Raw genomic sequence first — 27,037 nt, 5'->3', positions numbered from 1 at the left:
TAAAATCTTTTGCTGTCTTAATTTTTTATGTGAGCTGGAAAACAATTCAGTGAAACAGCAAATTATAGTGTGATTAACTTTAATAATGCTACTAACACAGCTCCCAATTAAATTTTGTGTCCTAGTGATGGGCCTCCTCATGCCCATGTCCGTGGCCGCCACCACCGAGGCCTTTTTCGAGGGCCACAGTCACGATGGTGAGTCCTAGGCCGATGGAGAAGCCACGGAAGAACACCTTCTTGGCACGGCCCCACCTAGTTCCAAAACCGGGGTGGTACCTCCAAGCCTCATTTCTAAAAAAGAGATAAATTAAAATATAACATTAATTTGTTTGTTTCAATAATGAGGGGTTGAGATAGGATGTAAACCTTATGGTACAGAATTGATGTATTTAGCCAAGGCAAAGTGTAATGAACAATGCAAATATGTAATGCAAATAGTGTTTAATAAAGTATCTGAAACAGGGCATTTGGTATAGTACTATTCAGAACAAAGTGTACAAGGTACCCTGGTTTGATTGTGCCAGCCCTCCCAGGGAACTACTTGTGCTTGCATTTCGTGTGCGATCTGGTCACATTCCACTAAATTATTTCCTAAATTTGATGAGAGTTGTACAATCACCCTTGTGTTTAGGTTGTAATAAGACTGAAGACCTCCTTCATTTTCTTCTGGAATGTGATCAGAATAAGGATACCAGAAACAGGTATCTGGATGGTATGGATCTGTTGAATGGAAGTGTAAATGTGATTCTGAGTCATCCACTTTCAGAAAAAGTGGTGCAGATTTACAAGTTCATCAGACGGGCCTTTGCATCCAGAGACTAGGTTTCGGCACAAGAGAGTGTAACATGTATCTGAGGCCCCCCATGAGGCTGGCATAGTCACTTTTAGTGAACTGAAGCCTCATTAAAATATGATTAAAAATAATAAATAAAAAAAAATTCTTTTTTTTTTCACCTACTTCCATTTCACTAGCTTTTATAGTTTCGGAGAAAAATTAGTTCAAAAAAATATGTTTTAAAGTTCCATGCTTGTCAGTATCTTAGTGATGTTCAGGATAGGGGGCTGAAAGTTTAAGTGTTTCTTAATTTAAAACAATGGACATAGAATCCATACTAATATTATAAATGCTGAAAGTGTGTGTGTTTGTATGTTTGTCCGACTTTCATGTCGAAACAGAGCGAGGGATCAACGTGATTTTTTGGCAAAGAGATAGTTTATGGGCTAGAGAGTGAGATAGGCTACTTTTATTCCAGAAAAATGCACAGTTCCCGAGGGATTAGCGCGCTATAACCAAATTTCACGTGGGCAAAAGCTAGTAGGTATTTTTATATTTCTAACACTGGCCACTTCTTCTGTTTTGCCAGATCCTTTGGTGTGAAGATAGTTTCAGACCCTAAGAAAGACATAGATAGAATTGGTTTTACCCCTATACTATACATTCTACAGGGTGGAAACGATAAGTGATCTCACTCGATTATTTCTAAACTATACAAGATACCAAAAAAATGCTTGCTTTTTTGTATTTATTTTCAGTCGTCGTAAAGCTCGAATGCTTTTTAACTGGACTTAGTGTCACGAAACGACACAAACCTGATCCATGGGTCCCTCAGTCCGCGCTGACACAGTGCCCTCTCGAGCTCTTCCAGCTGCGGGATTCCCTTCACCTGGAACTGCTTGTAGTCGGGAATCTTATACGGCGGCTCGCCGTGCCCATGCCCGCCCATCCCGCTGCCTGCTCAGCCAAACTTGTGTATCGAAACCAATACAAATACACGAATAACCTCTAATGATTATATAATTTTGTTAATGTCATTAAAAAATTGAGTCAACACAAATTTTCATCATAAAATCTTAAAATTAGCATTGAAACTTAATTTACTCACCTGAAATTGAATCTAAATGGTACGAGTCTAAATTACGGGCGTAAAATCGTATTATTTATCCAGGCCAGGGGGGGGACAGTCGCCTATACCGTACTAATTCATGTCGATAGCGCCGCCATCTCCTTTATCTAACCTAAAATAAAACAGATTGTTGTCGTTTGTTTCAGATAGATGTCACTGAAAGCTTGAGATCACAAAATTTTATTTATTAAAAAATATTTTGTCGTTGATAATTACCGCAAAAATGAACTTTATTTTCGAAATTGACAATCGTATTGTAATTTCTAATATAAAAGTCACATAATTGTATCCGCTCAGTCGTTACAAATATTTTTTGTGTAGCAACCCTCTATGTCAGGCCAGGCGTCTATTCGCGCTCAACAAGGAACAAGATGGCTACGTTGCAATCGAAACTCGTGCACATCGTCCACATAAAAAGTAAAGACAGTGCTGCAAACGGAAAATTGAGGCTGGTTTAAACTTAAGAAGACTGAATTCTAGCGGTCTCACTTCTCTTTGCAGCCCTGTTTTTAGTTTTTATGTGGTTTGAGCTGGGAAGCAAATCCAGTAAAGTAAAAGAATACCTGTGACTATTAATAGCTATACGTATGGATGGATATATACATCAATGGTACTAGTTAGGAAATGCAGACGGCGCTTCAAAACAGTCTGCATGAATGAGACGAGAGAGGGCTCTCTTTTCCCCGTATATTATACTACTCTTTGATCCAGGCCAGCGAGCTGTCAGTCAGGAACTCAACTCAAAAATGTCAGAAGCTGTCAGAAGGGCCTCAGTTTTGTTTGAAACATTGAATAAAACGCTTCATTATTTATATTTATCCGCGATAAAATTGACGTTTCGCATGTAAGTGAACCTTTATTTCGATTCTGGATGTTGGCAAAACGTATTCCTGTTGTTTGTGTTTTTTTTACTGCACTGCACTGCACCTGCACCTATGTTCAGTCGCATTGCCGGTTCACGGCCGGTTGCGTGTGGTTCTTGTTTGTTGCGTGCTGAAGCGGTGCGGTATTGCAGAGTGCAGGTTCCGAGCTTTCGTTCGATTCAGAAAGCTTTTATTATTAAACTAATCAAGAACGATGAAATAATAAATTAAAATTAATCCGATTCGAGGACAATTTAAAGTGTGGGCGAGTGACTGAAGGGTTCTTGCCAGTTCCCATAGAATCATCGGGATCAATGAAATAGAAGTCGTGAAGACTCGTGCAGTGTGTGTAAACAAGAACAAGTGTGCGATATTTATAGAGTGCTTATTTGTGTAAGCTGGAGACCAAAACATTTTTAGACATGAGTGTTAAAAATTACTAGCGATGTATGTTATTATAGTGGCGGCGGCGTTAGTTGGCGCCGCAGCTGTTTTACCAGGCCTGGAACCGCGCCCCGGTAAGTTTATCTAGCTTGCCTTGTCCATGTACCTTGCCCTTTATCAGGCCTTTATCTCTAACTCCGTCTAAAAGAGAGACCAGACAAAGAACCGACAACTTACGCTTCTACGGTTCTTTAGTCATGAATCGTGAGCGGAAGGTTAACTGTTGCTAAGTTTATTTTGAGTAGGGTATAGTAAACTAAACCTTAAAATAAAAACTTTATCCAGAAATTTAGTGATGCCTAAATGTAATTTTTAATTTGTAGTAATTGCATCAGAATACCAGATAGGTATCACTTTGTCCTCTGGATTAACTTTTTATTTTAGGGAAACCGGTACCTATAACCAAAGGTACTTATAAAATAAATCCTGTATTGAGAAGGTCTCAACAAAGAACTTTACTGTACCTGTTTTTTTTTTTTCAAAACAATACTTTAACAAAATATTTAAAATACCTATTTAAAATTTAAATTTAATGTCATGTAATCAAATGTAATCTAGCTGGTAATATTAACTTTTTGAAGACTACACTAACAAATATGAATGTGAATCTGAAATAGGTAAATGATTTAATTTATATATTATTATAAATAAATAAATAAATAACAATAGCTTTTCTAGCTTTTTAGGTATCATACCTGATATTGGTACAAATTATTCTGCATTCATTTAAAACAACTATGAAATTCTAGTGTGTTATTAGAAATACCCAGAATGATTTCAGCTGTCAGTGGGTTAATTAAACAGTTGCAGAGGCAATTGTAAGCTATTGATAACACAGACAGATGGTCCGTTATCTTTAATAGGTAGTTATTAAATTGTTTGTGACAGTTCCATTCATTGTGCTTATTTTGATAACCTGGAGTTTAGGTATGAAAATAATAAGTTTCCACTTGTTTACTGTTTAACCAGGTAGGTGAATAAGATGAGAGACTTTCTATGTTTTTGTTTTGTAAACAATTGTTGCTATCAGATGAGTCTATGAACATTTTATGAGTTTAATTTATTTAGTGGGTGGTTTTAAAGCCACGCTAATTTTTTAGTTGTACTCAAACTAATGAACCCAATTTTGAAAACTTTTGTACTTACCTAAGTATCACTTTGTAGCTGAGTGCTTTGCCATTTTTTCCTTGTTAGTTTGCTGGGGAAAATACTGATTTGTTGTAAAAGAATATTAAATAAATTATTTTCATTCATTTTCATTCATAATTTAATTTATGAGTACATGGATGAGAATCCCGACTGCAGAAAAATAAATAATATTTTTTTCATTTTTTGTAGGTAGTTTGAATATTGAAAACAGTTTCAGATTTTCTAGGTTTTTACTTGCTCTTGGTACTCTAAACCAGATGTCCCCAATTTTTTTGTTTCATAGATCCTAACTTAGGATTCCTAAGCAATATTTTTCGGTTTTATACAAAAGTAGGTATTTGTCATTTATTTGCACACTGACACTCCTTAGTGGTCGTCCCAGGCCCTTAGGGAGCGATATTACACCACTTTTTGTATACTGCCGCTAACTCGGCCTGCTGGCAGTCATGGCAAGGATTCCATTGCTAGTATGTACGCGCATGCGCGACTGGCATGCAAATTCTCTGTTCATTGCCCGGTCCACACGCTCAACGCTAAGCTGTTAATGGGCAACTCTCGCAGTGTATTATGAATGCTTTCTGCGCTTTCAGTCGCATGTAGTTGTGGCAAACCATAAGGCCGCGAACTGGACGCCAGCAGACAGCGGCAGCGGGATGGGCAGCCGCGCCGCGCCGCGTGTTCTCTGTTCATTGCGTGTACTGCCAGGAAAGTCAAGGTAGCACTGTGCAGCGCAGTAGAGGGCGCGCACGCTGTGCTGTCTGCCCGCTGATCGCTGGCGTCCAGTCCGCAGCCTAAGATTCGCACTCACAGTTGAATGGTGTGGAAGCGAAGCTTGGTAAAAACATGCGTACTACGACAATAACCTAACCAAAAAAAAGTTGGAAAACCCACGACTTTGTCACTTCAAAGTTCAATATCTCGAAAACGGCTGAAGAACCATCGCTAGAAAACTTGCTTTCAAATAAAAAAAAACGCATTCAAATCGGTCCACCCGTTTAAGAGCTACGGTTTCACAGACAGACAGACAGGCAGACAGACAGACACACATAGCGGTCAAACTTATAACACCCCTTTTTGCGTCGGGGGTTAAGAAATGATCGTGAAAGCGACGCCCCTCCTCGCCCCCCACACTCCGTAAAAACGATCCTACGCCAGTGGCGTGGCGTTGCAAGAAAATTTCCGAAATTTTGCGAATCTACGAAATTTTCAAACCGGGACAAAATTGAATTTTGCCTCGGTTTGTTCTGCCAAAAAGTGTTGTTTTTACATTTTACATTAAAGTAACTAACAAGTTAAAAACGCTAGAGAGACCCAAGCGTGATTTATGTCTTCTAATGTGACACTTCGCTATATAAAAAAGTATACATAACATGTAGGCATTCTGGTGGGTATCCAGTTCTTACGAGGCCACGCCACTGATACCCGCTAGGGTAAGTGTAAGTCTCAATACTCCTGCTTTAAATTGCACAGGTAGGTAAAGGACCCTACTGTGTATATATGGTCACATTCGAGTACGCGGAAGCGTTCAGAGTACCTACGTAACCACCTGCAATAATTTAGCTGAACAAAACGGGTTAGGATACTATAAGTAGGTACCTACCTTACCTACTTTAAGAGTAAAGAAACGGCAGTCTATATAACACGCACCTAAATGGCTCCAACTCGTACATAGTTACAATTCAAAAGAATTTAGACTTGTCACAGCGACTGCAAAGACTCAAAAAGCTTTTAAATTTTTCTCTGCAAAATACAGGAATTGGATATAAGTTGCAAATTTTTGTTCCCAAACATTGTTTATTAATAAAAATCAACCTTAAATATGAACTATGTATTTTAAGTAAAACCAAAGTGTTAATAAACAATTAAAAATGAAATCAATTATTTTTCACTTTCCCCATGTTACAGCATAACCATAAAAAGTATTCATTAATTACGTGAGGCGTTCAAGGGGGTGAGACTGTGAGTGGAATGTCATGAGAACTCAATCTCATCAGCAATTGATAAATCGCCTCACATAATTCATTGAAACCTTCTAAATATATACATACCATTGGCTAATTGATATATTGATATACTTTGGGACTAGGTCAATTGGTGTGAATTGTCCCGTGATATTTATTTATTTATATAAAATTCAATTTTAAATAAACTATTTCCAGTATTGTAATCTCTACTAAATTAAAATCTTTTGCTGTCTTAATTTTTTATGTGAGCTGGAAAACAATTCAGTGAAACAGCAAATTATAGTGTGATTAACTTTAATAATGCTACTAACACAGCTCCCAATTAAATTTTGTGTCCTAGTGATGGGCCTCCTCATGCCCATGTCCGTGGCCGCCACCACCGAGGCCTTTTTCGAGGGCCACAGTCACGATGGTGAGTCCTAGGCCGATGGAGAAGCCACGGAAGAACACCTTCTTGGCACGGCCCCACCTAGTTCCAAAACCGGGGTGGTACCTCCAAGCCTCATTTCTAAAAAAGAGATAAATTAAAATATAACATTAATTTGTTTGTTTCAATAATGAGGGGTTGAGATAGGATGTAAACCTTATGGTACAGAATTGATGTATTTAGCCAAGGCAAAGTGTAATGAACAATGCAAATATGTAATGCAAATAGTGTTTAATAAAGTATCTGAAACAGGGCATTTGGTATAGTACTATTCAGAACAAAGTGTACAAGGTACCCTGGTTTGATTGTGCCAGCCCTCCCAGGGAACTACTTGTGCTTGCATTTCGTGTGCGATCTGGTCACATTCCACTAAATTATTTCCTAAATTTGATGAGTTGTACAATCACCCTTGTGTTTAGGTTGTAATAAGACTGAAGACCTCCTTCATTTTCTTCTGGAATGTGATCAGAATAAGGATACCAGAAACAGGTATCTGGATGGTATGGATCTGTTGAATCGAAGTGTAAATGTGATTCTGAGTCATCCACTTTCAGAAGAAGTGATGCAGATTTACAAGTTCATCAGACGGGCCTTTGCATCCAGAGACTAGGTTTCGGCACAAGAGAGTGTAACATGTATCTGAGGCCCCCCATGAGGCTGGCATAGTCACTTTTAGTGAACTGAAGCCTCATTAAAATATGATTAAAAATAATAATAATAATAATAATTCATTTTTTTTTCACCTACTTCCATTTCACTAGCTTTTATAGTTTTGGAGAAAAATTAGTTCAAAAAAATATGTTTTAAAGTTCCATGCTTGTCAGTATCTTAGTGATGTTCAGGATAGGGGGCTGAAAGTTTAAGTGTTTCTTAATTTGAAACAATGGACATAGAATCCATACTAATATTATAAATGCTGAAAGTGTGTGTGTTTGTATGTTTGTCCAACTTTCATGTTGAAACGGAGCGAGGGATTGACTTGATTTTTGGCAAAGAGATAGTTTATGGGCTAGAGAGTGACATAGGCTACTTTTATTCCGGAAAAATGCACAGTTCCCGACGGATTGGCGCGCGATAACCGAATTTCACGCGAGCAAAAGCTAGTAGGTATTTTTATATTTCTAACACTGGCCACTTCTCCTTCTTTGTCTTGCCAAATCCTTTGGTGTGGAGATAGTTTCAGACCCTAGGAAAGACATAGATAGAATTGGTTTAACCCCTATACTATACATTCTACAGGGTGGAAACGATAAGTGATCTCACTCAATTGTTTCTAAACTATACAAGATACCAAAAAATGCTTGCTTTTTTGTATTTATTTTCAGTCGTCGTAAAGCTCGAATGCTTTTTAACTGGACTTAGTGTCACGAAACGACACAAACCTGATCCATGGGTCCCTCAGTCCGCGCTGACACAGTGCTCTCTCGAGCTCTTCCAGCTGCGGGATTCCCTTCACCTGGAACTGCTTGTAGTCGGGAATCTTATACGGCGGCTCGCCGTGCCCATGCCCGCCCATCCCGCTGCCTGGTCAGCCAAACTTGTGTATCGAAACCAATACAAATACACGAATAACCTCTAATGATTATATAATTTTGTTAATGTCATTAAAAATTGAGTAAACACAAATTTTCATCATAAAATCTTAAAATTAGCATTGAAACTTAATTTACTCACCTGAAATTGAATCTAAATGGTACGAGTCTAAATTACGGGCGTAAAATCGTATTATTTATCCAGGCCAGGGGGGGGACAGTCGCCTATACCGTACTAATTCATGTCGATAGCGCCGCCATCTCCTTTATCTAACCTAAAATAAAACAGATTGTTGTCGTTTGTTTCAGATAGATGTCACTGAAAGCTTGAGATCACAAAATTTTATTTATTAAAAAATATTTTGTCGTTGATAATTACCGCAAAATGAACTTTATTTTCGAAATTGACAATCGTATTGTAATTTCTAATATAAAAGTCACATAATTGTATCCGCTCAGTCGTTACAAATATTTTTTGTGTAGCAACCCTCTATGTCAGGCCAGGCGTCTATTCGCGCTCAACAAGGAACAAGATGGCTACGTTGCAATCGAAACTCGTGCACATCGTCCACATAAAAAGTAAAGACAGTGCTGCAAACGGAAAATTGAGGCTGGTTTAAACTTAAGAAGACTGAATTCTAGCGGTCTCACTTCTCTTTGCAGCCCTGTTTTTAGTTTTTATGTGGTTTGAGCTGGGAAGCAAATCCAGTAAAGTAAAAAATACCTGTGACTATTAATAGCTATACGTATGGATGGATATATACATCAATGGTACTAGTTAGGAAATGCAGACGGCGCTTCAAAACAGTCTGCATGAATGAGACGAGAGAGGGCTCTCTTTTCCCCGTATATTATACTACTCTTTGATCCAGGCCAGCGAGCTGTCAGTCGGAACTCAACTCAAAAATGTCAGAAGCTGTCAGACAGAAGGGACTCAGTTTTGTTTGAAACATTGAATAAAACGCTTCATTACTTATATTTATCCGCGATAGAATTGACGTTTCGCATGTAAGTGAACCTTTATTTCGATTCTGGATGTTGGCAAAACGTATTCCTGTTGTTTGTGTTTTTTTTTACTGCACTGCACTGCACCTGCACCTATGTTCAGTCGCATTGCCGGTTCACGGCCGGTTGCGTGTGGTTCTTGTTTGTTGCGTGCTGAAGCGGTGCGGTATTGCAGAGTGCAGCTTCCGAGCTTTCGTTCGATTCAGAAAGCTTTTATTATTAAACTAATCAAGAACGATGAAATAATAAATTAAAATTAATCCGATTCGAGGACAATTTAAAGTGTGGGCGAGTGACTGAAGGGTTCTTGCCAGTTCCCATAGAATCATCGGGATCAATGAAATAGAAGTCGTGAAGACTCGTGCAGTGTGTGTAAACAAGAACAAGTGTGCGATATTTATAGAGTGCTTATTTGTGTAAGCTGGAGACCAAAACATTTTTAGACATGAGTGTTAAAAATTACTAGCGATGTATGTTATTATAGTGGCGGCGGCGTTAGTTGGCGCCGCAGCTGTTTTACCAGGCCTGGAACCGCGCCCCGGTAAGTTTATCTAGCTTGCCTTGTCCATGTACCCTGCCCTTTATCAGGCCTTTATCTCTAACTCCGTCTAAAAGAGAGACCAGACAAAGAACCGACAACTTGCGCTTCTACGGTTCTTTAGTCATGAATCGTGAGCGGAAGGTTAACTGTTGCTAAGTTTATTTTGAGTAGGGTATAGTAAACTAAACCTTAAAATAAAAACTTTATCCAGAAATTTAGTGATGCCTAAATATAATTTTTAATTTGTAGTAATTGCATCAGAATACCAGATAGGTATCACTTTGTCCTCTGGATTAACTTTTTATTTTAGGGAAACCTATAACCAAAGGTACTTATAAAATAAATCCTGTATTGAGAAGGTCTCAACAAAGAACTTTACTGTACCTGTTTTTTTTTTTTTCAAAACAATACTTTAACAAAATATTTAAAATACCTATTTAAAATTTAAATTTAATGTCATGTAATCAAATGTAATCTAGCTGGTAATATTAACTTTTTGAAGACTACACTAACAAATATGAATGTGAATCTGAAATAGGTAAATGATTTTATATATATATTATTATAAATAAATAAATAAATAACATAATAGCTTTTCTAGCTTTTTAGGTATCATACCTGATATTGGTACAAATTATTCTGCATTCATTTAAAACAACTATGAAATTCTAGTGTGTTATTAGAAATACCCAGAATGATTTCAGCTGTCAGTGGGTTAATTAAACAGTTGCAGAGGCAATTGTAAGCTATTGATAACACAGACAGATGGTCCGTTATCTTTAATAGGTAGTTATTAAATTGTTTGTGACAGTTCCATTCATTGTGCTTATTTTGATAACCTGGAGTTTAGGTATGAAAATAATAAGTTTCCACTTGTTTACTGTTTAACCAGGTAAGTGAATAAGATGAGAGACTTTCTATGTTTTTGTTTTGTAAACAACTGTTGCTATCAGATGAGTCTATGAACATTTTATGAGTTTAATTTATTTAGTGGGTGGTTTTAAAGCCACGCTAATTTTTTAGTTGTACTCAAACTAATGAACCCAATTTTGAAAACTTTTGTACTTACCTAAGTATCACTTTGTAGCTGAGTGCTTTGCCATTTTTTCCTTGTTAGTTTGCTGGGGAAAATACTGATTTGTTGTAAAAGAATATTAAATAAATTATTTTCATTCATTTTCATTCATAATTTAATTTATGAGTACATGGATGAGAATCCCGACTGCAGAAAAATAAATAATATTTTTTTCATTTTTTGTAGGTAGTTTGAATATTGAAAACAGTTTCAGATTTTCTAGGTTTTTACTTGCTCTTGGTACTCTAAACCAGATGTCCCCAATTTTTTTGTTTCATAGATCCTAACTTAGGATTCCTAAGCAATATTTTTCGGTTTTATACAAAAGTAGGTATTTGTCATTTATTTGCACACTGACACTCCTTAGTGGTCGTCCCAGGCCCTTAGGGAGCGATATTACACCACTTTTTGTATCACTGCCGCGAACTGGGCCTGCTGGCAGTCATGGCAAGGATTCCATTGCTAGTATGTACGCGCATGCGCGACTGGCATGCGAATTCTCTGTTCATTGCCCGGTCCACACGCTCAACGCTAAGCTGTTAATGGGCAACTCTCGCAGTGTATTATGAATGCTTTCTGCGCTTTCAGTCGCATGTAGTTGTGGCAAACCATAAGGCCGCGAACTGGACGCCAGCAGACAGCGGCAGCGGGATGGGCAGCCGCGCCGCGTGTTCTCTGTTCATTGCGTGTACTGCCAGGAAAGTCAAGGTAGCACTGTGCAGCGCGTGTCTCGGCCCAGCAATGAGTAGAGGGCGCGCACGCTGTGCTGTCTGCCCGCTGATCGCTGGCGTCCAGTCCGCAGCCTAAGATTCGCACTCACAGTTGAATGGTGTGGAAGCGAAGCTTGGTAAAAACATGCGTACTACGACAATAACCTAACAAAAAAAAGTTGGAAAACCCACGACTTTGTCACTTCAAAGTTCAATATCTCGAAAACGGCTGAAGAACCATCGCTAGAAAACTTGCTTTCAAATAAAAAAAAACGCATTCAAATCGGTCCACCCGTTTAAGAGCTACGGTTTCACAGACAGACAGACAGGCAGACAGACAGACACACATAGCGGTCAAACTTATAACACCCCTTTTTGCGTCGGGGGTTAAGAAATGATCGTGAAAGCGACGCCCCTCCTCGCCCCCCACACTCCGTAAAAACGATCCTACGCCAGTGGCGTGGCGTTGCAAGAAAATTTCCGAAATTTTGCGAATCTACGAAATTTTCAAACCGGGACAAAATTGAATTTTGCCTCGGTTTGTTCTGCCAAAAAGTGTTGTTTTTACATTTTACATTAAAGTAACTAACAAGTTAAAAACGCTAGAGAGACCCAAGCGTGATATGTCTTCTAATGTGACACTTCGCTATATAAACAAGTATACATAACATGTAGGCATTCTGGTGGGTATCCAGTTCTTACGAGGCCACGCCACTGATACCCGCTAGGGTAAGTGTAAGTCTCAATACTCCTGCTTTAAATTGCACAGGTAGGTAAAGGACCCTAGTGTGCATATATGGTCACATTCGAGTACGCGGAAGCGTTCAGAGTACCTACGTAACCACCTGCAATAATTTAGCTGAACAAAACGGGTTAGGATACTATAAGTAGGTACCTACCTTACCTACTTTAAGAGTATAGAAACGGCAGTCTATATAACACGCACCTAAATGGCTCCAACTCGTACATAGTTTCAATTCAAAAGAATTTAGACTTGTCACAGCGACTGCAAAGACTCAAAAAGCTTTTAAATTTTTCTCTTCAAAATACAGAAATTGGATATAAGTTTCCCCCTCCAATTTCCCAACTGCAATGCTAATACGGTTACAAACTTTGCTATCGCGCTTGCAGCCTGCACCGTGGGAATTGAGTTATAAAAGCTACCGTTAGATTCGATGCAGTTCTAATAAGATTTGTTCAAAGTCGGCGACGTTCCTTTTATAGTCGTAATAACAAAGATGGGTGAGTGGATGTAGGGTTCCAACCGAAGCAACTAGAGGTCTGTGGGGGAGGTCTATTGTCCAACAGTGGACGTCCCACGGCTGATATAATGATGATGGTGAATCACGGAAAATTTTAGAAAAAACAACTTGACGGAAAAAAACACCTCAAAGAAACTAAATCGCGCGGAACCATTCATTATGCTACTAAGTTATGTTGACATCAAATACGTTCGCAAAAGAAATCATAGTGAAATTGATTATGAAAAGGTTCCACCCTTGAACGCGATTCAGTTAGATTCTGTTCGTCTGTCTAGTACCTACTTAAGTTTTTCACTAATAAAGATGGAGTTTTAGTTTTAAGTTACGGAAGATTTGATAAGGAAGTGCGTTTTACGCGCATATTTGTTTAATCAAACAATTTCAACATATTTACGACAGATTAAAACAACAAACAGTACGTTAACTTAATTTATGCTCTGATTAATTCGTAATTCATAAGCGACTGCATTATTGTCATGCGGAGCGTGCCTTAATAGTTCACTTAGTATGCGCCCGCGCCGGCCTAGGTGTCAACATTCATGCCACCTACTCACCGCTACAGGCCTAATGGGTACCTATAACGGTTCTAGGCTGGATCTAATCCATATGTTGTTTTACTAAATTGTTCCCGCGGCTTTGCCCACGCGATAAGCCGTGGTGGCCTAGTAGTTTGACCTATGCTATCGCCACTCAAGCAGAAGATCGTGGGTTCAAACCCCGGCTCGCATCTCTGAGTTTTCGAAATGAATGTGCGAAATTACATTTTGAAATTTACCACGAGCTTTGCGGTGAAGGAAAACATCGTGAGGAAACCTGCATTAACCTGCGAAGCAATTCAATGGTGTGTGTGAGGTTCCCAATCCGTACTGGGCCCGCGTGGGAACTATGGCCCAAGGCCTGTCATTCCGAGCGGAGGCCTGTGCCCAGCATTGGGACGTGTATAGGGTGGGATGTATGGATGGCAGATTAAAATATAGGCTAGTTCCCTATCCCGTTGGAATTTCGAAAAATTACCTCCTAGTGCAGTGCACCTGCACCTCTTTGAACTAAATGAGGAATACGTCTGCCAGCCAGATATAATCATTCGTAGAAACCTTCGTCCAATCTTTTGACCAACATGACTACTGGCAAAGCAAATCTTCCCTAAGATAAAATAATTCCAATATCTTGAGAACGTACATACCAGTCGAAGCAAACAGCTTTAAGGGTGTAACAGGAGACGAGAGCAGCGACGCGTGCACACGTCGCGGTGTCATGAAACATGTAACCAAATACTTGAAATCTTGTTTGTGCTATGATAATTATCACATGAGATGTGCTGCACCGAATTACGAGTAGTCACAGCCTGGAAGCCACTAAATATTATCCATTGGCATCGATTGCCATGGGGCGTGTAGATTCTGTGGGGAGAACAAGGATCGAGAGTCCCGAAACAATTACTTGACTAGGAGTGCCTGTACAGAACTGTCCTATATGGAAAAATCTACAATGATGAGCATTACTAACCGGTATTCTCCTGTTTATTTTTGCTCTTGAGGATTATGTTCTGCTGTGGGTTTCACCTGGTTGAAGAGAAGAAAATTGTATGAGTATTATAGACGTTTGTATAGGTGCAACTCGCGTGATAAGTTTTAATTTTGGATAGGTTGGAAGTTTTGAAGATATTTGCTATATTTTCCTCAAGAAACTTGACATGTTACGGAAGTCTTGGAAAAACTTGTATGTAGTAATATGCACTTTATACATTTAACTTTCGCTGGGTTGCGTCAAGGTACGGCGATAAGAGTAAAAAAGGTGTTCTATGAGAGTTCAGGTAATCGTACGTATTATATTCCCAACATTCTTTCCTTGTGAAAAATGACCTGAAATAACCATGTCGACGTCGTTTACGTCTCTATTTCTGTTTTTATCATTAAAAAATATCCTTACATGTCACGAATAAATGTTTTTCTTTCTTCCTAAACGCCTCGCAGTCTGCTATCTACTGCGCACACCCATAGAATTACTAATCCTGTCAAAGACATTGTCATGTAAATAAACAGCGGTAAGCGGAGTCTGCCGTGTGACTTCAACTTTTAAAAGCCAACGACAGATATTCCATCAGAGATTATCACACAATGGCATAAGTTTTATACTCGCGTTGAAAATATTAATTCTGTAGGTAATGAGAAGAGAGAATATGCAAAAATTGAGGCTCACTGTACTTACTACTTATTCTTACGAACTGACTGGAGTTTCTTTTTAGGCAGACTAACGTAGTCTTTTCGAAAATTCAGATTGCTTTTACCCACTGGCCACTGTCTCCTCTTAGCGGTGTACTGCCTTTTTAGCAACCAATCCTTCTCCAAAGTTACATTTGGCAAACCAATCGTTGGCATAACTTTACTTCGAATTTGTCTTATTCCGGAACATTTTTATATTGCAAAATTTTACTTCATCACAGTTTTATGTGGCAAATAATTATGTAGCAAATGATTGGCTTAGGAAAATAACAAATTGTCAAATAACATTTAGCCAATTTTTATATTGCAAGGTATTACTTCAAAATTCGTGTGAAGCGAGCGAGCAAGACGGTTCGGAGCAGAAGCGACTTGGATAGTTTAGGTTCAGGGTTTTTTTATAGCAGCCAGGATAACTGCCACTAGGAAAGTAGGTTGGATGCCATTCAATATGTTGCTAATTGAAGGGCATGCCAATCAATACATTTGACCAAAACATAAATGACATCTTAAAAAAATCCCAGGTAATAATTTGCATAATAATAATTTATCAAATGATTAGTTGGGAAATGATATCAGTGCGAAATGTTGAGTTGGGAAATAACATTTCGGCTAAATAAAAATATGGGATAAATAGTTTGAGAGCTAATAATTTGCTAAATAATTTTCGCCGAAACATTAGCAAACCCCTCTTAGCGTTTATAGTTCTAGGACACCTTGCAACTTGCAGCCATGTACCTTTCTGCCTTACTGCATCGGCTCGAACAATAGCCGCGATCGACGTCGGTGGCCAATCGGTCGATCGACGACGATTGATCGATCGATTGACTACCCCTGAGGCCGTATTGCCTAACGTGCAGGCGCTCGCTATAGTATTCATTTTCTTTCTATCCTCATCTCATGCCTAGTCACAAAATGAAGTGGCAAAAAGATTGTGATTCGAAGTGCATTAGACATGAAGTCTCTGATCTAATATTTAATGCAAGCAATATTTCCAGGTCAGTTCGAGTACTCATACATATTAATATCATAGTACAAGATGCCAGTATTACGTTTCCGTGTATGTTGCGGTTTAGAGTGGCCTGGCGCCGGCAGAAATAGCGATCCATCATGCGTTGCCCATGCGCATACGAGTGCCAATACCAAGTACTAACCACTTCTGCGCAGAATACGCGAATAGACTTTGTTATTAATGTTGTAAGCAACAAGGCAAAATGCTGGAAGTTTGATGGACTCAGTGGTTAAATCAAGTGGAGTCACACTGCAAAACATTCGTCTACCTTTGGCCACGAGCAATCGTATTGACGAAATCACGCTGTATAGGTACTCATAGGTTAGGAAGATTTTGTTTTTTATTTCGCAGAACGCGAGTTAACCAATTTAATTCCTGGGCCAACGTGGAACCACAGAGTACCCTTTTTTATTGCGTGAACCTCGTCGTAAATATATATATTAAACGTCTGCAGGATTGCAGCTTGTTTGTGTCCATTTCACGTTCTCGTGGGATAACCGGATTAGACTGTTTGTTAAATTAGTGTTTGTTAGCTAGCTGGATTTGGCGAGTTTGTTGGTGTGTGCAACTTTTTATGTACAAATATGATAATATATGAGGAGCTATAAACTCCAAAAGTCGTTGAAATTTTATCCTCCTGTCGTACTTTTCAAAGCGCGCTATTTCCAAGCTTGTCCGTATCACCACAGACAGACACTTTATAAAATGTAAAAGTAACTGTCAGGTTGAATGTCAGTCTGTCTTAACCTCTTCACGTTTTAACCGCAGAACCATAGTTGAAATTTCGCATGACCATAGTTTGAGACCCTGGCTGGGTAGAATATTGGATAGTTTTTATCTCAGAAAATAGCACAGTTCCCGTGGGATAGCGATCAATATGTATATTCCTTTCAGACGCAGCCACGGGCAACAGCTTTTTTCAAATAAAACTGTAATTTTGGATTTCTTAAGACGTATTTAAGCGAGGTTTTCGTTGAGGCAAGGTTAAGTTGTTTTAAAATAGTATCCCATTTACTAGCACAAACCTGGACGTGTGAGCGTAGCATGCTAGTTTTTGCAGCCGACCAAAGCATTCATCCCTGTCTAGCCAGTTAGCGTGTGCGTGAGGGACGGAAGCTGTTCGTCCGCGATTAGCTCTCGTGTGCCAGGGTCCGTGGGGTTAGAAAAAACCCGCAAACCGGTCCCGAGCCATCCACGTCCTTGCCAGCGCGCGAGAGCTTTGACCATTATACCTAATTGAATTTAAGAATTCTCGTGCGGTTTTTTAAACCAAAAACAAGACACGTTGTTTTGCACCTAGATGTGGTGTAGGTACGAATGGGACTACAAAGAAAGGCATTTATCTCACTCTTAGGTATCGTCAGATACTAATGTAATAAAGCTGAAGAGTTTCTTGGATTGAACAAGTTAATTTTGGAAATTAACAGTAATTTGTAAACTTATTCGAAGCTTGGCCAAAAACTTGACGAAGGTACTCGCATCAAAAAAGTCTTAGGTAGGATACTCATTATGTTTTGTCTCCGTAGTAATATGCCTATATTGTAATGTTGAAAACTGTCTAGTCTAGGGATAAAAAACCTGGAATTTGGATGAGTGTATAGGGAGGGTACACGGGGACCGTTCTTAACCCCCGACGCAAGAAGAGGGGTGTTATAAGTTTGACCGCTATGTGTGTCTGTCCGTGGCACCGTAGCTCTTAAACGGGTGGGCCGATTTGAATGCGGTTTTTTTATTTGAAATCAGGTTTTCTAGCAATGGTTCTTAGACATGTTTTATCAAAATCGGTATGGCCGTTTTTGAGATATTGAACTTTGAAGTGACAAAGTCGGGGGTTTTCCAACTTTTTATTGGTTAGGTTTTTTTTTAATTTTACTTCCATTTGTGCTTCCATTGATACAGCAGGGCACGTTTACGTACTGTACTCAATACTTATATCTTGTGTTTGTATGTCATGATAATAAACACCTAAGATTAGGTACCGGGTGTTAAGGACGCGTATAAATAAACAAACCGTTTGTTTTATTGTTTCTCGCGATGACCTCTTGTGGTATCGTTTCAAGAACACCCGAGTCGTTGAACTAGAGACGTCTCTGTAACGTGTAGGTACAATACATACATCTACTTTTTACAGTTCGTCGGGGCACTTGACTAACTTCTTGTGACTTGTTTTGGACATTCTGTCTGAGCAGTGGTGCTGGTATGGGTTTGACGTTTGTAATATTTTTTTACTAGCCGTTACCCGCGACTCCGTCCGCGTAAGATTCGTTTATAGCTATCCCGCGGGAACTATGCAATTTTCCGGGATAAAAACTATCCTATGTCCGGCCATGAGAAGGCTCCGGGACTCAATTTATCTGTATTCCGAATTGTGATGAGGTCACAAACTAAGAAACAAATAAAACAAACAAACAGACTACAAACTTACGCATTTATAATACTAGTGGGATTAGTGGGATTTCGTAGAAATAAAGTCACCTCTGTCCTTGCAATTTGTCCTTCGTGCCTAGTATATCTGCCAACATTTAATTACTCTTGAGATAAACAACCCACTTTGATAAATGACAGATATCCTGTCCGAAGTTCGCGTACAAGTCGACGTGCTAGTTCGCCGATTAAAAACCTGTCTATTTCACTATAAACTTGGTGTATTACACGTAAACATGTACATTCTTACAGATTAAAGTTATCATTCTTGGTAAAAATCTTTGTTTGTTATCTTGATGTCGACTAAAATATGGGATGTAACTAAACTCAACATCAAAACTAAGAAGGATGAAAGATCAGTTTATAAGCTGAAATATTATGCCGAAATAATTTTTCCCAAATGAGTTATTTCATTTCTCAACTGTCTCATATGGACAAATAGAAAAAAAGAAAAGAAAGAAGCCATTTAAAAAAAACTTCAAGATTGTTATTATGAAATTAACCCTATAGGGTTCTAAGACTATCCTAAAATATATCCAAAATAGTCTACAGTTTCAGAAAAAAAACCGTTCGACCATTTGAATCATTTGGGAAAAATATTTTCTGCGAAAAGCCAGGATCCCGTTAATTTTACAATACCGTTTGAAGTCGGTGCCTCAGCGCGAGCCAGGAGGAGTGGACCTATCGTCGTCTACCTGATGGGCTTCTATCACTCCTCCTGGCTCGTGCTGAGGCACCGACTTCAAACTGGTAGCTAGATTAAAGTCAAACAAAAAAGGTATTATTTTTTGCTTTTCAGTTTTTTCGGCGGTTCAATTTTTTTGTTAAAAAGTTTTTATTTTATACTTTTTCCCACCCTTGTGGTTTTTTTCCCAAATGTATATAATACCAACTTCAAGGTATACCCTATCTAATAAAAAAAGAATTATGAAAATCAGTCTACTCTGTAAAAAATTATGCCGGCTCATACAGTACAATCAGCGACTGAACAATCAATAGGAATATTTTTTTCAAATTTAGATGGGACCACTCTCGAGGTATACGCTTTCCAATAAAAAAAGAATCATCAAAATCGGACTACTCTGTAAAAAGTTATGCGTGGTCATAAATAAAAAAAATATATACGCGTCGATTTGTTTTGATTTTAGCTATGAAAACTATGAGTGAAAATCGTTGCATAGGTGTTAATTCGGGCTTGCGCAGCCACTTGCGGAAATATTCTGGATTTGATAACACGTAGAAGCTCGCAGAGGTCGCATAGGCTATTAATAAACTGCCGTTGCTCGTCCTACAACCAACAGTTAAACCCTGTTAATCATTGTTGTTTATTGGATATTTTTTTGTTTTACTATCGGTTTTAGGCAAAATTGTCTTGTTTGACCACGATTAGGCCTGACGGTAAGCTATGGGGTTCCATATGGCTCTGAGACTTGTGACCTTGTGGTTGTTGGCGACTTGGAGACGCTCAGAGTCACGCAACGAGCTATAGAGAGAGCTATCCTCGGAGTTCTTTTGCCCAATAGACTCTAGAACTAGAGAGACCTAACTCGAAGAATAATCTAGTTGAAATGGCAATGTGTAGGCCACATCACTCCAAAGACAGATAGCTCAAGGAGAAAGGTTCTCAAGTGGCGACCACGAACCGGAAGGCGAGGCGTTGACAGGCCTCCCACTAGGTGGGACTGTCGACATCGCGAGAGTTGCGGGGAACCAGATGGTTCTAAGGGAGTCTTTGTTCAACAGTGGATGTCTTCCGGATGATAATGCTACAAGTATGACGATGACGGCCCAAGATAAGACGAAGCACGCTTGTCGAGTAAAAATGTATTTCAACATAGATCGCCAATCGTCTTCAAGACGATCAGATCTTAACGTTCAGGGAACACAGACGCATCCATGCAATTTTAATCCTTATCTGTCCAGATAAAGATGGATGAGTGTAACCGCTTTGTCCGAATTTTAGGAATGCTGAAAACGTATTGGAGTTTCAGTAATGAGTTTAAGAAATAAAAAATCTATCCAAAAATCATTTTGGAATCGTGGGAATACGTACGTCCCCGGTGGCTACGCGTGACTGGCCGCGCGTCACTCGTTTCCTGCGGCTGCGCAGACCCCTCGGCCGCGCCCGCGTCTCCCTCCCAATTACGACGAACTGGGGATATGGTCCACACATTAGTCTGAGTGATCTATCACAATAAATAGAAGACCGGCCAATGATTGATTTAAGTCAACCCTAACGTCGTGGTTGACGCTTTAGACGTCTGTAGTCAAATTATTGCAAGTAAAATTCGACCAACTTCCAGTAGTCGGATTAACTTGAAATTTGGCATACTTATGTAAATCAAGTGACAATGCAATAATCTAGCAGTGAAATCCTGGTAGTCCAGCCAGGATCGTCTCCGCAGGACGGAACTCTTCAACGGTTAATAGCATCGACTTGAAATTTGGTATGCAAATGTAGTTTGGGTGACAATGCAAGTACAGTCAACAAAAAGTACAATCAGCAAAAAAAGCTTGTATTAAAAATGTTTTTTTATGGTTAGGTTTTTTTTTATGAACATGAAACTTTATGTCACTTATGAGAGAGTTCGATGTCAAATTACAATAAGTCCTACATATAAAGGTCGCTGGGTGGTATGAGGTTAAATGCATGTGTGGCATTGCCGAAAAAATCAGGAGACTACATAATTTTTAACGTTTGTTGTACTCATATCCTGCCCAATTTCGTTTCCCAGCTTTATAAATTTTACTAGTTTGTTGTACACTAGTATGCCCCCCACAGCAAGATGGGGGTGGGTGAAGTCGGTGACCGGACGCTCTGTCGTGTCACTTCTTTCTCCCTCACCTACTTAAGAAGTTGCTTTTCTTAATTCCGTAAATGATAAACGCAGTATAATTCTAAAACATTTTTTTTTCTTTATTCGTCCATTCGGACAGGCTAAGGTACGGGACCATATATCGCCTCGTCACCTCTTTTAAAGTTTAATAGTTTATCCATATATAGTATTTTAGGGTTGTCAGTAAAATGCCAGATCACAAATCTACTGATGCGGAGCAAAAATTTACTTACAAGATAGGATCAGGAGGTACCTACTTGTCTACCAACGATGCTTTCGACTGTAAATTGGTTTCCTATTGACATATTCTTATTACAGAAATACCTTCAGATCGTCACGGTATGCTAATAATGCATCTATAATTGAAAGAGACTACTAGTAATAATAAAAACAAAGTTACGCAGCAATGCATTATGCAGCACGCGTACAAAGCTGCGGGCAAGAACTAGTAATTAAATCTAAAGTACTAAGATATTAAATCTTGTCATTAAAGACTTGATGGGCCCTTAACTGGGCTATCAGAGGTAGCATTGCTGCATTAATTCAACCGCCCACCTCGGCCGGGCTATTTCTAACTTCATAAACCGGGTTTGGAACTTAGTAACAACATTGGTTCTGAGAAAACCAAAATTAACCCACGGTTCTGCTAGTTTGAAGCCAAGGAAGTTTATGAATGATTGAAAGTAAGAAAATAAATAACATTTTACATCCAACCGACGTTTGCCTGAGACTCTGAAAGTATCGTCGAATTATCGACGTATCACGTTTGGCTCATTTGTTACTTTGGAAGAACTGAGACCCGAATATAAGAGTAGATGACTAGATACAAAGTTAGTAAAATAACTTACATATTTGGTTTTGTTTTGTTGGTTATTTGGTTCTGTTGATAAATAAACAGACAATACTGTTATAGGCGCAGACAAAGACTTGTAACATAAAGCTGATTACGCCCCCTTTGGGTCAAGAGATAAAATGAAAGACTCTATTCAAAACGTCTTCATAACGACCTCTTTTGGTTCACATACACTTTAGGTAGGTACTCAATACGGCTTCGTCGTTCATATATCGTGTTTTTCTTTATTTCCGTTAATTTCGACAGTAGTCTCGTTTCGTGTTACGGGTGCCCATGGGCGGCGGTGATTACTTCCCATGAGGTGACTCACATGCTCCTTTGTCTCCTCTTATATAAAAAAGACTGCTCAAAAAATACCTGGTAATTCGATTTTGGCCGAATTGTTTTTTTTTTCATACGTTATTCTTGCTTTCTTTTACTAAATATGTGTAAATAAAAAAAAATAGTAACACACTTTTAAAAATTACATAAATTAAGAATCTTTCATTGTTGTACCGTGCTTAATTATTTAATTAATTATCATAATTCTTGATTATCTTTTGAACAGTAAGAGTTAGGCCACTACGACGGCACTACTTAGTATCTTGGAGAAAGTATTATTATTAGTAGTTGTTGTATATATGTTAAATAACTGATTATTGTTACTAATATTTGTTAAATTTTTAGTGACCTTACGCGTCCGTCATATTCAGCTGAAAATCTGTTTTTGTTTTTAAATATATTGCTCACAATGTGGACACTGTCTTGTAAATGATTTAACACACTTCATTATTTGTTTATGAGCTATGTTTGATTGTTTGTGTTCCAATAAATATAAGTTAATAAACTAATTAATTACATAATTGCATTTGAACTGTTGAATATTCAATTAAAGTTAACGCTACTCAAATATAACAGAGTAGAAATACAGCAATGCCGCGCTAAAAGAGATGGCACTCCAAGAAGAAGTAACTATTTTGTAATGGGTGCCAAACTTAGACTAAAGACTTGTTAATGAATGTAACATGTGTTGGGGATTAAAAAGGAGCGGCTGGAGCGACACGTGTGACGCGTTACCGTGCGCATGCGCAGGAACGCGCAACAGTCAACTCGGTAGCTATAGCCGTTTAATGATAATTATAAACATTGTAATGTAAAGAAAAATCCTATGTATGTTTTTAATTATTAGCCTAATTTGTGAGTTTTTTGTAATCAAATCTTGCAACTCTATTTTCACCCATTTTAAGTCCGGTTCATTTGAAAATGTTACTCAAGTACCCATCAACAAAAAGGTTGTAGGTATGTACCATCAGCCAAATATGGTCTACCACCCTAAAGTTGGTAATCGTTAGCATGTCATAAAACAATAATGCCAATAAACGTGTCTGTCAACTGGAAAGTTCGAACTTAGCGACATATTAATTTGATAGGAACTTGTTTAAAAATTGATAGACCACTTATTTGGCTGATGGTACATGCGATAGAGGATGCACAGTGAAGCTACATCTCTACGCAGCGTCAAAGAGTCAAGTCGATCAGAAACTCGCTGGCAGCCGACTATTCGAGTCGCTCTCCGTTGTATGCGGTCCAGAGGGAGAAGCTGGTACTGGGGAGCCCCTGCCCACAGATGAGAGCAGTATTCCATATGTGGCCGAACCTGCGCCTTATAAAGCTGGAGGCGGTGGGCCGAAGTGAAATATTGTCTCGATCTGTTGAGCACGCCGAGCTTCTTTGAGGCTAATTTAACCTTACCCTCTAAATGGCCGCGGAACTGGACTTCACTCGAGATGTCAATACCAAGGATTCCGATACTGGCTGTGGTAGCTAGGGAAGTGCTTTCGAAAAGAGGTGATGCGACAAACGCAGACTTTTTTGTGGTAAACGCGCAAACCTGTGTCTTTGTGGGGTTAAAACGGACTAAATTAAGTTGACCCCATTATGAAACTTCTTTAAGGGAAGTCTCAATTTCAGACACAAGTTTGTTTCGGCACTCTGTGACGTTTTCCCGAGAAATATTGGCGCGGCCGGTGTAAGAGGCATGTGGCAAACAAAGAGTGCATAAAATGCCTAACGACTCTAATTCCAGGGCCGGTAGTACGTGTCACATATTTTTGCGCGCTCCGCTGTGGCAGATATTAATGCAGGTGACTGTACTTAGATGATTAGGGATCCTATCCTATAGCACTCTTTGTAACGAACCCTATGAAAGGAGCATGCCCGTCAGCCCTTGACATGTAACCTTGACAGATTACAGATAACCCAAGGACTAATTAGTATTGTTTAAACATGTATACTTACGTAATACAATACTATACTTTAAGCGATAAAGCCGCCTACTGCTTTTATTTTTGTAATCACTCTGCACTGATTTGTGGTGTTAAATCAATGCAACAATAAGGTCAAACTGTTTGTTTATTTGTAGGGCTAATCTCGGGAACTACTGAACCGTTTTCAAATATATTGAATTTAATTGATTGTAGCTTTTATGCTACAATATCCCACGGTAACATAGATTGCTTTTATCCCGGAAAATTTAAAGTTCTGCAGGATGCAGCCGGACAATGCGTCCGGCAACAGCTAGAAAAGAGCACATATTTTTTACACGTAACATTGTTATGTTATTCACGTTTTTGTTACTATAGTCATGCGTAAGCGATAATTTTTTAATGACTATGGATTCATTGGCACCTCTGTCGGCGTGTATCGACAGTAAACTGTTATAAAAAATATTATTAAATTATATATTGGTGTTAATTAAATAACTGAAAACCAGATAGTAGTTTGATCACAATCGAAAGTAGAATCGATTACACTATGTTTTAGATTATATTGTGTTTGTGTTTTTAAATCCCTTTTTTATTCTGCCCAGCCAGTCTAAAAGTTACGACTGCAACAGGCGCCAATTAATACTTTAATTTAACGTACATACATAAAATATTTGTGATCTCGACTATCACTTTAAAAAAGTAATGTCTTTTACAGGTGACTATTATCAAAGTTTATGCAAGTTCAAATACATTACATATAGGTACTTATATATTAGTTTATGTACGGTCCTAATTATATAGATAAAGAAATTTCTAACAGGGGTTCACAGTAAAAATTCAATGCACAACCACTCTGTTCAAATGCACAAAAAGTAGTTACACTGTAAATGCAATTCCAATATTAGCAGATATTAGTGCCGTCTCTATTTGTTTTGTTCGAATAGACGGAGACGGCATCACATTTAACCGTCACTTAAAACTAATCAATGGATGGTGAAACAGCCCCTCAATAAATTATAGCCTACAAAAATCACTTAGAGCCATTTAATGCCCCAGTCAAGGAGTGCCTCAGTTTCCTCATAGTTGAGCATAGGCAACCATTCAGCAGGTTTTTTTTTACATTCGTAGACATGTCTGAAACCGATACCGTTCTGATGCGTCATGACACAACACGACAGATGAATGTGGATGCGGCTTTAGCTACGCTTTGCGTCTTGTTGTTTTGCCGTACGTGACCTTTCAACTCTGCGCAATATTAGCGCTGAAAGTCTTAAAGTTATCTTTGTTTACCGTAATTGATGTTTGAAATTTAATCTTCAAATATTTGGTTATAAACATCCAAGTAGATAAACAAAAGTTATATATTTTTTACAAAGGAGACAATATTTTCATTCGACGACCCTGTCATTAAATCTTGATGTAATTTAATTAAAACTTCCTTTGACAGTATCTTTTACTGCGTAGTCGGATTCGACAAGTGATCTCTTTCTCGAAATTGGACCTACCTAGCTGGACCGTTTGTCCCAGGTATGCAGTCTTCAACAACTTCGAGCGCAGAGCCTCCGACTATTACGGGAGTTGGCACAACATGGACATTAGACATGACTTTCGTCTTGTCCATGTTCATTTTCAGGCCAACTCGGTCGAAATCTCTGCTGAGGTCGGCGAGCATAGCACTGAGGTCCTACGTGGTCTCAGCCATGACTACAATATCGTCGGCGATTATGTAGATCTGCATGTGGAAATTGGACGTACGACCAGTGTCCGTATTGGCTACACGCGGGCGCTCGTGATTGCATTCATCATCTCTTCCGACCCTCATCCTACACCGTGTGATAGAAAGACATAGTGAAAACGATTGTGATTCCAAGTAGGTACGTTAGAGTCTAACGTTGTACGGTACGGTTAGACGATAAGGCCTTTGCTGTAATAAAGCTACATCTCTCCTTGTATTTTTTTGAATTACAGTCAAGCTCTCCTACGGAATCCGACTAACCATGCATTAATGTAGAAGCCGTGCAGCCCATCACTGAATATCGATTTTCTTCCAGGTATACCAGGCGAGGATCTGTCGTTCCCGCACGCGGGCGACGCGGCCGGCGCGTGCGACGCGGGCCAGTTCCTGTGCCGCGACGGCTCGCGCTGTGTACCCGCGGCGTGGCGCTGCGATGCCCACGACCACTGCCCTGATGGATCCGACGAGCTACACTGTGGTATGTGTAATGTAGGCTAGCGTGCGGGTATTGAAGGGTGGGTAACAGAATAGTTGGCAGAAAGATTGCGATCGCATAGGCCTAGTGGAAGTGGAAGTTCATTGTTCGACCCGGAATGTACGAAAATAATGCATAATTTTATAATTCATGCCCTCATGCGACAAGCAAGAGTCATACATTATTGTTCGGGGTATATCTACTGTGGAACAATAATATACCATCAACCAAATACGTGGTCTACCACCCTAAAGGTGATAATCGTTTGCATGTCATAAAGCAATAATGCCAATAGACGTGTCTGTCAACTTGAAAGTTCGACTTCAGCGACATATTAATTTGATAGGAACTTGTTTAA

At 39.0% G+C, this 27,037-nt stretch overlaps 3 protein-coding genes across 7 annotated transcripts in view; 1 reads left to right on the top strand and 2 right to left on the bottom strand.

The window, feature by feature from the left end:
* Positions 1 to 62: 62 nt before the first annotated feature.
* LOC141441429 (NADH dehydrogenase [ubiquinone] 1 beta subcomplex subunit 3-like) lies at positions 63 to 1,987 on the bottom strand. Of its 3 annotated transcripts, none has more exons than XM_074106155.1 (3): positions 1,886 to 1,987; positions 1,593 to 1,747; positions 63 to 293 (listed from the first exon to the last, which is right to left on the bottom strand). In XM_074106155.1, exons 2-3 carry the CDS (start codon positions 1,724 to 1,726, stop codon positions 122 to 124), a joined length of 306 nt encoding a protein of 101 aa, XP_073962256.1. In that variant the 5' UTR covers positions 1,727 to 1,747; positions 1,886 to 1,987; the 3' UTR covers positions 63 to 121. The 3 variants fall into 3 exon arrangements, with proteins under 3 accessions (XP_073962256.1, XP_073962257.1, XP_073962258.1); XM_074106156.1 differs by having other exon boundaries at positions 1,593 to 1,734; positions 1,886 to 1,978; XM_074106157.1 differs by having other exon boundaries at positions 1,593 to 1,785; positions 1,886 to 1,960.
* A 4,616-nt stretch (positions 1,988 to 6,603) lies between these two features.
* On the bottom strand, positions 6,604 to 8,514 carry LOC141441865 (NADH dehydrogenase [ubiquinone] 1 beta subcomplex subunit 3-like). 3 transcript variants are annotated; one of them, XM_074106761.1, is made up of 3 exons: positions 8,428 to 8,514; positions 8,136 to 8,277; positions 6,604 to 6,834 (listed from the first exon to the last, which is right to left on the bottom strand). In XM_074106761.1, exons 2-3 carry the CDS (start codon positions 8,267 to 8,269, stop codon positions 6,663 to 6,665), a joined length of 306 nt encoding a protein of 101 aa, XP_073962862.1. In that variant the 5' UTR covers positions 8,270 to 8,277; positions 8,428 to 8,514; the 3' UTR covers positions 6,604 to 6,662. The 3 variants fall into 3 exon arrangements, with proteins under 3 accessions (XP_073962862.1, XP_073962861.1, XP_073962863.1); XM_074106760.1 differs by having other exon boundaries at positions 8,136 to 8,290; positions 8,428 to 8,499; XM_074106762.1 differs by having other exon boundaries at positions 8,136 to 8,328; positions 8,428 to 8,496.
* Positions 8,515 to 9,181: 667 nt separating this feature from the next.
* LOC141441889 (prolow-density lipoprotein receptor-related protein 1-like) overlaps positions 9,182 to 27,037 on the top strand; it is a 106,476-nt gene continuing 88,620 nt past the window's right edge. The window contains exons 1-2 of the mRNA XM_074106781.1: positions 9,182 to 9,831; positions 26,521 to 26,682. Coding sequence (XP_073962882.1) covers positions 9,759 to 9,831; positions 26,521 to 26,682 — 235 coding nt within the window. The 5' untranslated portion in view covers positions 9,182 to 9,758. The remainder of the gene's footprint in view (positions 9,832 to 26,520; positions 26,683 to 27,037) is intronic.

Source organism: Choristoneura fumiferana, chromosome 24, assembly GCF_025370935.1.
Source record: "Choristoneura fumiferana chromosome 24, NRCan_CFum_1, whole genome shotgun sequence".
NCBI classification, from domain to species: Eukaryota; Metazoa; Arthropoda; class Insecta; order Lepidoptera; family Tortricidae; genus Choristoneura; species Choristoneura fumiferana.
The sequence above is the reverse complement of the archived record's forward strand: the minus strand, read 5'-3'. Positions and strand labels throughout refer to the sequence as shown.

Coding starts and splice junctions, on each gene's coding strand:
- LOC141441429 (XM_074106155.1), bottom strand. CDS start 1,726: ATGGGCGGGCATGGGCACGGCGAGCCGCCGTATAAGATTCCCGACTAC. Junction 294..1,592: donor CTGAGGGACCCATGGATCAG/GTTTGTGTCGTT, acceptor TCTCTTTTTTAG/AAATGAGGCTTGGAGGTACC.
- LOC141441865 (XM_074106761.1), bottom strand. CDS start 8,269: ATGGGCGGGCATGGGCACGGCGAGCCGCCGTATAAGATTCCCGACTAC. Junction 6,835..8,135: donor CTGAGGGACCCATGGATCAG/GTTTGTGTCGTT, acceptor TCTCTTTTTTAG/AAATGAGGCTTGGAGGTACC.